Genomic DNA, 15358 nt, shown 5'->3' with positions numbered 1-15358 from the left:
TGTAAGAGATACAATTGGGGTACATAGATACTGAAGTTTTCTTAGCTGGGCACCAGGCTAATCCATTAGAAAAGGTCTCCTCTTTTTGTAGTGACAGAGCTTGTTGAAGTTTTCCATAGTAGAAAAGTTTTCGTGACTCACAAATCTCACAAAAAAAGTTGTTTTAAAATAAAGTAGCCTAAAATAAAACATCTTCTTAAAAACAGAAGTTATTCTAAAATCAGTCTGAATCTTTTGCAGACCAAAAATATCTTCAGGGACACTGGTAAAAATTGCAAGCAGACAGATGATCCAGTTTATAAAAATCTAGACTGAGGCAATCATGAAGAAAGTAGATAATCCGATGAAGTGAGCTGTAGCTCACGAAAGCTCATGCTCAAATAAAATTGGTTAGTCTCTAAGGTGCCACAAGTACTCCTTTTCTTTTTGCGAATACAGACTAACACGGCTGTTACTCTGAAATCTTCAAATAGTTCTCAATCCCCAGTTCCCTTTCTGAAAGATTCTAGTTCTGCAAGGAGTAAGATTAATAATGAAAGAGCAAGACTGATACCTCACAATGTAGAAAACTTCATTTTTCTAAATGCTAATCTGCCAGTTTTGGACTACTGTTCCTATGCCACTATTTTGGAAAAGGATGATGATTAACCTACAGTTCTCTCTCCTACACAATGCTGCCATTTTAATACTTACTTACACAAAGTGTATAAAGGATTTTTCCAGAGAGGGACACTCAAGTATGCTGAGGCCCGAAAAATTGGTATAAATTCAAATAAACTTTGTATTAAAAATCCAAACTTTTGGTTCTTATAAAAACCAAACTGCTGAAATTTGGACAAAAAATTAGTGCTCTCATGCGCTGGCTGTAGGTATGATCACTTTGCAGTATATTCTGGCTGGTACGGGGGGAGTGGAGGGTGGAGGTGGGAATGGGTGCTGGAAAAAAAGGAAAAGGACAGGTAGGTATGAATTCAGGAAGACAGAGACCACACATCCATTTCCCCCAGGCTTATGATCTGTATCTACCTGGATGCTGACACCAAAGAAACCATCCATAAATATTTTTTATTTGTATTCCTGTAGCATCTAGGAGCCCTACCTATGGACTAGGGCCCCACTGTGCTAAAGGCTGTACAAACACAGAACAAAAAGACAGTTCCTGACAATCAAAGTGTAAGACAAGGTACAGCTGATGGATACAGGCAGACAAATGGGGAGTACAAGGAAACAATGAGATGATATTGCTCAGCATGCTGGGCAGTGGTATCAGTGCACGGCAGCCTGACCATTGTCTTTTTTTTTTTTTGTAGACATCATGAAAGAGAAGAGTTTTTTATGGAAGGATTGGAAGGATGGTAATGAGTTAGTTTTGTGGAAGTTTATGGGGAGCGCCTCCCAAGCATAAGGGGCAGCATGGGAGAAAACACAAAGGGGCTTATTTGAAAATTTAACAAGTGGGCAATGGAGACTGGCTTCATGGGATGATCAGAGGTGGCAGCTGACACCTTGATAACGAATGAGACAGGATAGGTAGGAGGCAGATAGGCCATGAAGGGCCACAAAAGTGAAGACAGCCAGCTTATATTTGATATGATACAGAACGGGGAGCCATGGGAGCAGGGCAAGCCCTAAGATTTTTGCCCAGGGCTGAGAATGTTTTTGGTTCCCTTCCCCGCAGACCATCTAGCCAGCCAAGCAAAAAACAACCACCACCAAGCAAGCAAGCAAACAAAAATAAAACAACCAAAAACCCCACAACAACACACAGCTGGATGCAGAGCATTGTATCACCCTTAGAAGTTGGCATCCAGAGAGGCCTCCCTGCTCACCCACTCCTAGGGCTGGCTCTGCGGTGGAGGGATTCAAAGCAATGGACTAAGAAAATTATCTTTTCAGTAGCTTACTAAATGGATATGAGCTGGCCAAAGATTGCGTTTGTCAAGACCAAAAAGAAGGATGTTGCAGGAATCAAGGTGCAAGATGAGTGCCTGGATGAGAGTGTTTGCTTTGTGGATGGATAGGAAAAGCTGTAGTTAGAGATGTTATGTAGAAAGAATCAGCAAGATTAAGACATAATCTGTATATGAGGATTGAGAGAGAGGTCCTGGTTAAAGAGGATACCCAGGTTATGGGCCTCAGTGACAGTAAGGGTGGTGGTGGTGTCCACAGTGATCAAGAAAGGAGATAGCGGGGAGGGCTTGGGGGTGAAAGATTAAGAGCTCTGTTTTAGCCATATTGAGTTGAGCTGATGGCTAGACATCCACAAGGAGATGTCCGAGAGAGAGAGTCTGTAGCAGACAGCATGAGTTTACATAGAATTTTGGGAGAGAAATTTCTGAATAGTCCATGAATGCCAGGTAGTTCAAGTCTCAATGTCTTACATGGCTGCAATGTGTAACTAGGTTCTTCTATCACACCCATTGTTGTACTATTTGAGCAGGGTACTGCTACTAGAGGATCTGTGTATTCAAATATAGAAGCATAACTATGGCAGGGGGTCTTATAGTTCTTCAGCAGCCTGAGCCATTTAATGAAGAGATTGCCCATCAAAGATTTTTATTAGTTTGGTTAATATTAGATACAGTCCGGTATTCACTGTATAAACTATTTTGTTTGGCACTCTTTAGAGCATTCCAGACTTCTAAACTGGTTCCACAATCAAGTGCTTTAACTGTAACGTATCTGGCAGACATTGCTGGAGATTAGGGTATTTTAAAAAAAAATTAAGGCGAGTCCATCAGAATGCTGATTTTCAGTGAGTCTCAACCCAGCCTTCTCTTCTGTGCGTGTATCTTTGTGTAGGCACACCTGTATGAGTGTTGCTGTGCATTAATACCTGTGCAAGAGACTCTTTTTCACATGAAAGTTGTATCATGTGATCATGCTTCTAATAGTTTGAGCCACAAACTCAAACTATTGGGTTTGTGGTGGGTTGTTTTTTTTTACTGCAAATAGCAGTTTTCACCATAAAAAAATTGTCCTGAAAATGTAAGTTCTGCTGTTTTTGTAAAACTAATAAAGTATAAACACAGCTTTACTTTCTGAACTCTTGCAAGAATGAATAAGAATCAGAATTTGAAAGCTTAACAACAACAAAAGACTCACTTGGAAAGTTCTTTTAACTGTGGCCTCAATTCAATTGACTCCACATAGGCAGACTCCTCAGTCTGCACAGAGCTGCATTGATTTCATTGGGGCCTTGAATGAAAGCCAGTTACAGGACTGGGATCTGTATTTGTAAATCACAGAAAACTGCCTTCACACAGGCAGTTGCTTGTGGTATGCTTCTCCTGAGCTACCTGTGCTGTCAGAGCTGGTATAGCAGCTTCACAGCTCCAGCTTCAGCTGTGCAGAATAGAGCCAGAAACATGAAAACAAAAATCAGGAACTCTGAGAGGTCAAAGGATCTGCCAGTTAATACCTTGCATCAGGGAATTAACTCTGCTGATGAACTACTTCTGTTTTCCAAGTTTTTTGTATTATACATCACTGAGCACACCCTACCTTGTTTTGTCCAAGACAAAACAATTGAATCAGAAACGTAGATCTGTGTGGTGATCAATCAGTTTGCCACTCTCATTGGTTTGGATATCAACAAAAGAACTGTGACTCAAAGACCTCTTTCTGGTGCCTCTGAGTTGGCTGTATCAATAAACCAAAGTACATGCAAACAAATAACATATGCCCTGTCTGTACTAGGGAAACATTTCAAAACAATCCCACAACTACTAATAGTTTCCCCTGGGGTAAATCAGGCTAAGAGCCCTAATATCGATGGACTGCTAGCTACCACATGCATTATAAACTCTGAATGATCTAATCCTGCTCAGAGCAGATCTAATTCACATATAGTGCTTAAAATAGTAGTGGTTGCTTATGCTAACAGAGATGGAGCAAAACTGGTGTTAAGTGAAACTTTTTTGGACAAATGTTAGCTTAGACAGCGCTTTGCAGTGTATGGGCTTGATTTTTTAAAGAGTTTCTTGAGCTGACACCCTGACTGTTTGGAGAAATTGAGGTCAGTTCCCCTTCCCCTAGAATCTGCCCTATTTTTATAGACCCCATGATTAGTAATGAAGTGTAGCTGCCTTTTGTCTATCAGGTTCCAAAGGGATCTCACTGTCTTTTAAAATCTGGAATTGACAGAAGAGCTCTTTTGACTCCTACCTCCCCCTTTAGTCCTCTCGTTGCACTGTTGAGGCCAATGCGGTTTCTCATTATTAGATAAAATGTGTATGATTACCACAAGAACCATTTTGGGGAACTCCAAAGGGTCTGTGCCATCTGTCACTGGGACACTGTAGTTAGGAGGCTTTGGAAGGAGAACTCAGGTTTGATCATTAGTATGCCTCTGTGGTGTGCTCTAGTTGTCACAAATCTTCATATACAATTTAATTTCTTTTATATATTTAGTTTAGTTTGTTCAGATAAATCTCAGGAGATTGTCTGAACAACTGTTTTGTTGCCACATAACGTCACCATTGACTTTCAGTATAAGATCTCCTTAAAAGCTATCCCTCTGTAAGTAGCCTCATTATGTGCTCATAATTTCACAGATAACCTTTAATTATTAATTTTCATTTCCATTCTGATAACCTAACGCATGCAATGTTGTGACATTCTGTACCTTGGGGGAGCACCCTGTAACCCCCATACATATTCCTCATCTGTATATAATTGTGATATTACCTTACAAGGCATGCTTTATATGTATCAGGGGAAAGGTTATGATCTGCTAAAAGTAATTTCTCTATCCATAGATGTATATCATTAATGCATGTGAAGTTATGAGAATTACGGTCATTAAAACATGATGTAAGTTGGGGAATCAGCCAGATATTCGCTCCCCAGAGGCAACAGCAAGGAAAGTAACCAGTGCCCGGGCGTGGTGTCAAACCCATCAATAGCCATTGTCCAGCAAGGGAACTACAATTCAATGACTCACCTGCATGAGGCCATACCAGGGGAATTGCTTAACCTTGCCTGGAGACCAGCAGTGCCCCCCAGGCATGCCTGGACGTGTGTTTTCCAAGCACGTGGACTGAGGGTATAAAACTGAACACAGGGGGGCCATGTGAGGCCTTCTCCTGCCCCCACCTATGCTGCAAGCAACTAAGGGCATGTCTTCACTAGCAACGTTAAAGCGCTGCTGCGGCAGTGGTCCTGGCACCAGCGCTGCCGCGGCTACTGGTCCTGGCACCAGCGTTGGGAGGTGAATCGCTACGAGGGGAATAGCTACCAGCACTGGTGCACTATCTACACTGGCACTTTACTGTGCTGAAACTTGCTGTGCTCAGGGTTGTGGTTTTTTTTCACACCCCTGAGCTGTTTTTTTTCACACCCCATGAGCGAGAAAGTTGTAGCGCTGTAAAGTGTCAGTGTAGACAAGCCCTAAGACACTGAGAAGAAGGCAAGACTCCAACAGAGGAGATTGTCCCAGGTTTAAGGAACAAACCTGTATATTAAGGACTGCAACATCCAGTGGGGTGAGAAAAACTTAGTCTAGATGTTGCCCAGTTTAATAGGGTTGGGAGTTTAGATTGCGTGCTTATATTTTTTTTCTATTGGTAACTAACTCTGACTTTTTTCCTATCACTTAAAATCTACCTTTTATAGTCAATAAATCTGTTTAACTGTTTATCTTTACCAGTGAATTTGTCTGAAGTGTGGGGTGAAACTGCTTAGGTTTCGCAAAGGCTGATGTATGTCCATTTTCCACTGTTGAAGTGGCGAACCAATTAATAAATCTGCACTGCTCATCTTGAGCAGTGCAAGACGGTATATTCCTGGGGTACAGTGCTGGAAGCCTGGGAGGAGGGACAGGACTGGGCTGGTGCCTTTCTCTGTGTGATTCATCAGTGGCTCTGGGAGCAATATAGCTGGGTGTGGGGCTCCACAAGCTGTTGTGCTGAGTGATCACAGCGCCTGGAGGGGTTTGCTGCTGGTCACTAGCAAGGCATTGTGAGAGAAAGCCCAGGCTGGAGAGAATTCAGGGGTCACAGTGGTCCCACAGTTCCAGGCTGCACCTCAGGTGGGATCCTGTCACAAATGTAACTTCTCTTTGCTTATGGCAGTAGATCAAATAAGCAATGTAGCTTTCAGTATTTTGTGTAAGAAAAGGAACTCTTGGTTACAGCGTTTGTACCTTATATATTAGAAAACAGTGATAGGTTCTTTGGAGTTTAGTATCTTGAAGTACTCCCTATGGTACGAACACCCTTTGACGTGTGTTGAACTGAGAAGAATCAAGGCTTAGTGATGCATGAAAGCCAAACATGTCAGTCATAACTTTCCGTAATTATACTGTGTCTTACGTGCAGGTAACACTGTGTTAATACTTAATAGGGATCATATTCTTTAAGGAAGAAAAAACAGAACACTAAAATTATACACATTTAATGTTCAGGTATAATCCTTTGGAAGATATCAGCTTTAAGAACAAAAAGACACCCTTACTGAATGCTGCAGCAATATAAAACTGCTTCCTGAGTTCCTGAGTCACAAATAAAGGCCCTTGCACTCCTGCCTGCCTGGAATTAGGATTTCATTTTATATCTGACTCATGGAGCAATTTCCTTAGCTTACCTTGAACAGGCAGTCAGGGTAGTCACTGAACAGGAGAGTGGAGATTTACACTCTCTGAGAAGTGACAATTTTAAATAAAGTGCCCATTGATTAGAAGTAGCTTGAGGGCATTCTGACTTTCCATTGCAGTTAGATGTTGGTGTGGGAGGGCCTGTGCATTGTTTAGTCTGTGTGACAATATTCTATAACTCTGTGAATTTTAAGAAGATCTCAAGGGAAACGAATCATTAATATAAAGGAAAAGTATATTAAGTTGCATCAAACTGCACAAGGAATGCGTCCAAAGCAACAGTCCAACTTCTTTGTAATATAGCAATTGACCAGCCATAAATGTTGTCAGTTTTATTGTGTTGGCGCTTTTCATAACGAATTAATGCGGATGTTTCCTGATTGTACTCTGCCAGGCATAGCAGTGATGCATATTCCTGGAAATTCTATAGGCCATGGTTCAAAAAAACAGCCTTAAACCCATAGCTTTCAAATAAGCATTCTAAAAAGAAATTCACTTATTTAAGCAAACCCATAAAACAATTTTTTGAAAGACTGTTAGTCGTGTGCTTTTCTTCCCTTCAGAATGTTTTATAGAATTACATTTTTATTGTTCTGTTTGATCTTTCTTTCAAAATCCTATCTGTTAATGTGATCTGAAACTGAAAACATCTTTTGCATTTCTCTCATTTAGCAGGCTTCGACTACAGAGGTGCAAATTGGGCCCATGAGACTGACACAAGACCCGGTTCAGGTAGGACTTTGTTTCAATTTGATGGTACTGTAAGTTATGTGTGAAAGTGCAAAGGAATTAAAGGCTCAATCCATGTATAACTATTAAAAAGTCATTGCCAAACAGACCACTTGTATTAGAATGCACATCTGTATTGCTAACTTACACATCTCCTTCTTGAAGCTATGTTGCAGCTCAAGAGTTACGTATAGTAACATGGTACAGGCAGTATCCAGCAGGAGTATTGTAGGATTCTGGATACTTTTGTTTTTTCCTCAATCTGGAATGCAGCTATTGAACTATGCAAGAAATTCTTCAGAAAAGCATCTCGGCCTGTTACAAGAGTGAAGAAGCTTGGTATGGAAAGGCAGCATAAATTCTGCTGCATATAAAGTCTTTCAAGAGCTGGAAAGTAGGGTCCTTCGGTTCTTGGACTCAAAACCACACAAGAAGATTTTGATCTAGATATTTGACTCCAATTCCCACAAAATTTAAGGAAGGTTTGGACTTGAGCTTTTCTAATTTTGGACCATCTTTAGGAAGAAAATGTGACTAGTAAAGTTTTTAACATGGTGGTTCTCAGCATTTTATAGAGGTGAGAAACCATTCTGTCTGGCTAGTGTCTTTGTTACTAATAATGCCACTTTTATATGAGAAAAGCATGGAGTAGAATCCTGAAACCCGTTCTGCTCAGTGATCTTCATGAAACTTACTGTGCCCATATGTTAAATGTAGTAGCTGACATTTGAAGAAAGCTGTTGCATTCTGCTAATCATCTGGTAACATGTATGAAACCATTCTTTTCTAATTTATCCAGCCAGGAAGGAATAAAACATAACTTTTATGGATAGTAGCAGCAAATCAACGTTCTTACTACTTGTACCCGTTACCCACTAGAACAGTTGGTTTAATGCTGCAACATTTCACAGTACCTGGCTAGATAGCTATAGAAAGTTCCTCACTAATGAAAATTGCTCAGGCAGGCACCAGCAGTTTAATTAAAATGGCAATTGACCTTTGTGACTGTAATGTGCTCAGGACTGAACTACAATGCTAGAATGAATATACACTTAAAGTAATGAACTCTTTGACCACTTCACAGAGCACATTCCCTAAAGCACACAATGTCTTTGGTTTACGTACGAGCCTGGGAAGAAACCAGTGCACAAAGCATGTGAATATGCAGTGACAAGCAAAGAGCTCAAAGAGAGGCCACTAAAATAGAACCATTCCTGTCACTAGCTTCTACCAACCAGAAACTCTTTTCTAAGTGTTATAGAATTTTGTCCTGATACAGTACTGTAAAGCACTTCATTACGGAGTTAAAAGGTACCATTGAGTCACTCCCTTTGCTGGAGGATGGCAGAACAGGACAAAGAGAATTGTGCTCTGACAGGTTACAAGTACAAGAAATCAAATGAGCCCCAACAATAATGACTGAACTATGGCTCAGCATAAAATTGCTCTTACTCATACTTACTACAATTTCTATAGGTTTTGTCTGTTCTGGGAAATAGGATAGATGCAGTGCTTAATTTGTGATGGAAGAAGTAGCCCTGGCACAAATTAACCACAGATGCACCCACTATCCCATACACCCAACCCTGCCTATCCTCCATGCAATTCCCCATCCCGCACACAGTGCATGCACCCCTAGCCCCGCCTATCTCCCATGCACCCCCAACCTACACCCTGTCATGAACACCCACCCCAAACATATGCCTATGCCCTGTACAATTGTCCCAGGGAGGCTGGTGCTTTAGTTTCCAAATTGGTCAGGGGACACTGGAGAGCAGCACCATGCCCCCCGCAACCACCTCCATCGCCATTGCTCTCTCAATGCCAGCATGTGTGTTAATTTTCCATCCCACCCATCGCTCCCATACAAAGGGGCTGTGATCGTCCCCAACTGAACCCAGATCGCTTCGCTCTTGGCCTGGATCGGGGCATTTATCCAGCTGGAATCCCTTGTGGGGAAGAGCGCCCCATCTCTTGTGCAAGGGGGTCCAGAATTGGGCCCTGGTCTCACCTCCTCCTGGTGCAGGTTCCCTGTGGGGGGTGGGCTGGGCAGCGCCCTCGTACTGAGCCTGGCTGTTGCCTGGGTCTGCAACAGCCGGGATTGCGGGCACCATGGTGGGGTTAGCGCCTCCCGCCCCCAGCCAGAGAATAGAGCTGCCTCCCCGGTTGGTGCATGTTGTATGCCCTTCTCTGTGTGCCTGCGGTGCCTCCCCCAGCAGGGTCCTGCCCATGGCACTGGGGCTGCCTGCTGGAGCCTCACTCATGTCCCGGTGCCCTACTGCCCCTGTCCCACACTGCACCCCGGCTGCATGGGTCACCTCCCCAGTCCCTGACATCTCACCTCTCTCCTCACTGCCAGTACTTGGGAGTCTCTGCCCCACCTGGGCCCCCCAGGGGGCAGCAGCCTCCTCACAGGAGCTCCCCAGGAAGCCAAGGGGGCACTGGCAGATGCAGTGCTGAAGGGTGCCATCCCTGGCCCCAAAGGACTCTCAGCCCAGGATACAGGAGCTCAGCTTGCATTGATTTAACCACAGCTGCACCCACTGGATGCTGGACAGGCTCAACATGGGGGATGGGGTGGAAATTGGAGCCTGTGCGTGAAGCGGCTGCAGCCCCAGTGCAGAAAGGATGCTCTGCTGCCAGCATGAGCCTCCTGCTGCCTGTGCTGGGACCAGAAACTGACCTGCCAAACCCACAGGTGTCAGGGCTCAACCCTGGCACAAATTAAGCACTGGATGGACGTCAGGTGTTAGTTCTTGGTTTATAATTTGTACACTTAGGGATCCCAGATGACAGAGAATGTAAGTTAAAAGTTTACAAAGCAATATATATTAACTGTTGAAACCCAGTAACCTTTTTATTCTCATTCTGTAACACTGCTTTAACAATACAAGGTTCGTTTTTATTTTTGTCTCGTTTAGCTATACATTTTACACACACAGCTATGTGGCAGAATTTTAAATTGCTGTGAGAAGCAAAGCATAAACAGTGATGCAAGAAATAAAGCGTTTGTGGGAATGATACAAGAAACAAGGCATTGCTGGTTTCAGAGTAGCAGCCGTGTTAGTCTGTATTCGCAAAAAGAAAAGGAGGACTTGTGGCACCTTAGAGACTAACCAATTTATTTATAAGCTTTCATGAGCTACAGCTCACTTCATCGGATGCATACTGTGGACAATACAGTGGGGAGATTTATATACACAGAGAACATGAAACAATGGGTGTTATCATACACACTGCAAGGAGAGTGATCACTTAAGATGAGCTAATACCAGCAGGAGAGTGGGGTGGGGGGAGAAACCTTTTGTAGTGATAATCAAGGTGGGCCATTTCCAGCAGTTGACAAGAACGTCTGAGGAACAGTGGGGGGTAAGAGGGGAATAAACACGGGGAAATAGTTTTACTTTGTGTAATGACACATCCATTCCCAGTCTTTATTCGAGCCTAAGTTAATTGTATCCAGTTTGCAAATTAATTCCAATTCAGCAGTCTCTCTTTGGAGTCTGGTTTTGAAGTCTTTTTGTTGTAATAGTGTGACTTTTAGGTCTGTAATCGAGTGACCAGAGAGATTGAAGTGCTCTCCGACTGGTTTATGAAGGAAAGCTTTGCTATCCTCTATGCACGTGTAATTAAATTTAAGTTTAGAATTACCATAAAATGTTCAAACTTTTTCTGTACCAAACACTGGTCTAAATAATGATTTGATCAAATGAAATAGTTCCTTCATGTTATCTTACGCTTGTAGAACTATAACTAGCTTCAGTAGTAGCACAGTGTCTTTGTTTTTTGTGGAATTTTAACATAAATGTGCGGAACTTTTCAGGAAAAAAATGTTCTTCGAACTTTGATAGTTTGCACTAGGATGGGCAAGAAAGTATTTAACGAGTAAAACTGTACTCTCCCCATTTATGTGAAAGTTCTCTTCAGTGTCCTTAGCAGAAATCATGTTTCTCTAAATACTGTCGTGCTATGTTAGCGGTTGTGATGTATTTTAAATTAACATTCATCATGTAGGAAGGGAGAGCAAAAAACAAATGCTTTAGGGTTGGTTTTTTTAAACTACTTCATTGCTTGTAGAAGATGTTTTGTTCATAGTTCTTTTAAAGAGATAAGAGTCTACAGTATTGCATAAAAAACGAAATAAGGTTAAAAACATTATATAAGTTAATTTCCATACAAGAAAGGCATTATTATCCGGTATTCTTTTTACCCTGTGTGGGGGGGAGACATTGTACCCAAACACATTTGTGGAATAAATTGTGTTATCTACACTTGGCTAATCTGGCAACATATTGCTAACAAGTCCATTAATTTAATAAATCTGCATGTTAGTCTTTTGTTCCATCTTAACCATGTACATGACCTATTCTTTTATACAGTATAAAATCTGCTGTCATCCAAATTAAAATCCCCATTTTCTGCAACTTCATCTCATGTAAAATTACCAGAAATTAGTCTACATGTCTGATAAATTCAAATAGCTTGCTAAAACAAGTCCTTGTCAGGCCTTCTATAACAGCTAGGTCTGTTTTACGTGGTATACTTCTTTAAGGTTATTATCTAAAGAAGTGAATATTGCTTGTGTTTCATTTGGAGCGAACTGACCCTCACAGTAGGAATGCTGAGAACATCCAGACCTGCCTGAAATACTGCCTGTATTTTTGCCTGGTATGTGACATTATTTGTAATTGTGCCCTGCCACAGGCCATTTAACAGATGGGTGAAGAGTCGAGTGGGGAATCTACAGTGGGGAGGAGAAATGTCTGTTCTGGCATGTGTTTGTAGCGCAGCATGATGGACTGTGACCTGGACAGTCTGCTCCTGGCCTTATGTTCCTGACCTGCAAATGGGTGAGGGATCCTGACTGTGCCTACCATGTGATTCTAACATGTCAGCCCCTAGTCTCTAAGTGCCCTTATGGTAGTCTCTCACAGAGCTTCTACTGCTGCCAAAACCCTCTACTCTTGCCTCTTGGGACCCCAGAAGTGACACTGGAGGTAATGTGCATGAAAGGTGTCTCCTCACCCGCACTGGAAGCCAATGGAACAGTTTATCTATGTAGGGACGTGCAAGTTCTGTGTACCCCCAAAAAACTGTACTGGCAGGCATCTCTGAAACAGAACAAAAACTTAGTTCTGCCTACCACAGGCCCTGGACTGGGCCCTGTATGTCTGTTGCTCTGAGCCATACCACACGTGACTCGGATGCAGAGCCAAACTGCTTCCTACCTTACAATGGGAAAAGAAGCAGAAAAGGGAAAAACAGGACAGACAATAAACGAAGGGAGAATCAACAGGATAGTTAGTGCTCAGAACCTCTCTGGATTTGGCCCTTGGTTGATGAACATTCCTTTCAATTAAAGGGATCACTTGCTATAAAGCCTTACTCGTACAAATACGTACACGGATTTCCGTGAGACCATTTGTGCGATTGCTTATGTGAGTGGCTTGCAGGATCAGCCATAAGACAGAATCTTTGTGTGTGGAGAGCTTTAGTAAAGAACACATCCGTCTGCATTTGAGGCCATTAGTAACTGTTAAAATAACATTAGGGAGTGAGTTAAGGGTGATGGAGTAACTTTATAAAAAAAATTGTATTCTTTAAAGAAGATGGCCAGTGGAAACTTTAACAATCACTTTAATTCTAAATGATATATGGTGGCCATTTCACTAATAGCCTAGGAGTTTCATATGCAGTTGCCTGCTCAATACAGAATATGATGATGGTCTCTCTCCATAGAGGGTATATGGTAGAAGGTATGCCGGTCAGTAGGAAGCCAGTGTAAGTCAACCTGATGGAGATATAGTAATTAAAAAGGTGAACTTCAATATTACATTGACGGCAGAACTGTCTCCTTTAGCGAACTTCAAATATTATGGTGAGTGATCCTGGTTATGTGCCACTGTTATGGTATTTTATGAATACAGATGCAATGAGGAAAATGATGTACTACCTAGTCTCTTGCCCTAGCCCTCTTCATCTCATGTATCCATTACTGCCATCTCCCCTACTCTGGCCTTGACAAATGCCACTTCTGTCCTTTTGAAACATTGCTGCAAAAGCCGTTTTCCTGGCTCATCACTTCAACAATTTCCTCAGTTGCATTCCTCCATGGCTCCCCCTTCTGCATTTCTTAAAAAAAAAAACACACACACCAAAAAACCACCCTTACTCATCTTCACTTTTTAAGGCTCTTTATCTGTCAACTCTTGTACAATATCAGGATGTCAACCTCTAATTCTGCTCCACCAATAATGCCTTCATTGCCCATCTCTCAAATTTTCTACAAAGCATTTTTGTCTTTTCTCATGTCCCACTCCTTATGGGTGGGAAGAAGCTCCCTGTGAACATTCTCAAAGCCAGTGTCCTTCAAAATCCTTCCTTAAAACTCTTCTGCTGTGATCATAGAATCATAGAATATCAGGGTTGGAAGGGACCTCAGGAGGTCATCTAGTCCACCCCCCTGCTCAAAGCAGGACCGATCCCCAATTAAATCATCCCAGCCAGGGCTTTGTCAAGCCTGACCTTAAAAACTTCCAAGGAAGGAGATTTCACCACCTCCCTAGGTAACGCATTCCAGTGTTTCACCACCCTCCTAGTGAAAAAGTTTTTCCTAATATCCAACCTAAATCTCCCCCACTGCAACTTGAGACCATTACTCCTTGTTCTGTCATCTGCTACCACTGAGAACACTCTAGAGCCATCCTCTTTGGAACCCCCTTTCAGGTAGTTGAAAGCAGCTATCAAATCCCCCCTCATTCTTCTCTTCCGTGGACTAAACATCCCCAGTTCCCTCAGCCTCTCCTCATAAATCATGTGTTCCAGTCCCCTAATCATTTTTGTTGCCCTCCACTGGACTCTTTCCAATTTTTCCACATCCTTCTTGTAGTGTGGGGCCCAAAACTGGACACAGTACTCCAGATGAGGCCTCACCAATGTCGAATAGAGGGGAACGATCACGTCCCTCAATCTGCTGGCAATGCCCCTACTTATACATCCCAAAATGCCATTGGCCTTCTTGGCAACAAGGGCACACTGTTGACTCATATCCAGCTTCTCGTCCACTGTAACCCCTAGGTCCTTTTCTGCAGAACTGCTGCCGAGCCATTTGGTCCCTAGTCTGTAGCGGTGCATTGGATTCTTCCGTCCTAAGTGCAGGACTCTGCACTTGTCCTTGTTGAACCTCATCAGATTTCTTTTGGCCCAATCCGTCTAGGTCCCTCTGTATCCTATCCCTACCCTCCAACATATCTACCTCTCCTCCCAGTTTAGTGTCATTTGCAAACTTGCTGAGGGTGCAATCCACACCATCCTCCAGATCATTTATGAAGATATTGAACAAAACCAGCTCCAGGACCGACCCTTGGGGCACTCCACTTGATACTGGCTGCCAACTAGACATGGAGCCATTGATCACTACCCATTGAGCCCGACAGTCTAGCCAGCTTTCTATCCACCTTATAGTCCATCCATGCAGCCCATATTTCTTAACTTGCTGGCAAGAATACTGTGGGAGACAGTGTCAAAAGCTTTGCTAAAGTCAAGGAACAACATGTCCACTGCTTTCCCTTCATCCACAGAACCAGTTATCTCGTCATAGAAGGCAATTAGATTAGTCAGGCATGACTTGCCCTTGTTGAATCCATGCTGACTGTTCCTGATCACTTTCCTCTCCTCTAAGTGCTTCAGAATTGATTCCTTGAGGACCTGCTCCATGATTTTTCCAGGGACTGAGGTGAGGCTGACTGGCCTGTAGTTCCCAGGATCCTCCTTCTTCCCTTTTTTAAAGATGGGCACTACATTAGCCTTTTTCCAGTCGTCCGGGACTTCCCCCGATCGCCCTGAGTTTTCAAAGATAATGGCCAATGGCTCTGCAATCACATTCGCCAACTCCTTTAGCACTCTCGGATGCAACGCATCCGGCCCCATGGACTTGTGCACATCCAGCTTTTCTAAATAGTCCCAAACCATTTCTTTCTCCACAGAGGGCTGGTCACCTCCTCCCCGTCCTGTGCTGCCCAGTGCAGTAGTCTG

The 15358-nt window shown here is 42.8% G+C and overlaps 1 protein-coding gene across 3 annotated transcripts in view; it reads left to right on the top strand.

Moving 5' to 3' along the window:
- The window catches only part of PDE8B (phosphodiesterase 8B), a 157748-nt gene that overhangs the window by 67341 nt on the left and 75049 nt on the right, over positions 1-15358 (top strand). For all 3 annotated transcript variants that reach the window (XM_074952686.1, XM_074952687.1, XM_074952688.1), the window contains exon 2: positions 7268-7327. In XM_074952686.1, coding sequence (XP_074808787.1) covers positions 7268-7327 — 60 coding nt within the window. The remainder of the gene's footprint in view (positions 1-7267; positions 7328-15358) is intronic.

Source organism: Natator depressus, chromosome 5 (assembly GCF_965152275.1).
Source record: "Natator depressus isolate rNatDep1 chromosome 5, rNatDep2.hap1, whole genome shotgun sequence".
Classification (NCBI taxonomy): Eukaryota; Metazoa; Chordata; order Testudines; family Cheloniidae; genus Natator; species Natator depressus.
Note: the sequence above shows the minus strand (reverse complement) of the source record. Positions and strands in the feature narration are given on the sequence as shown.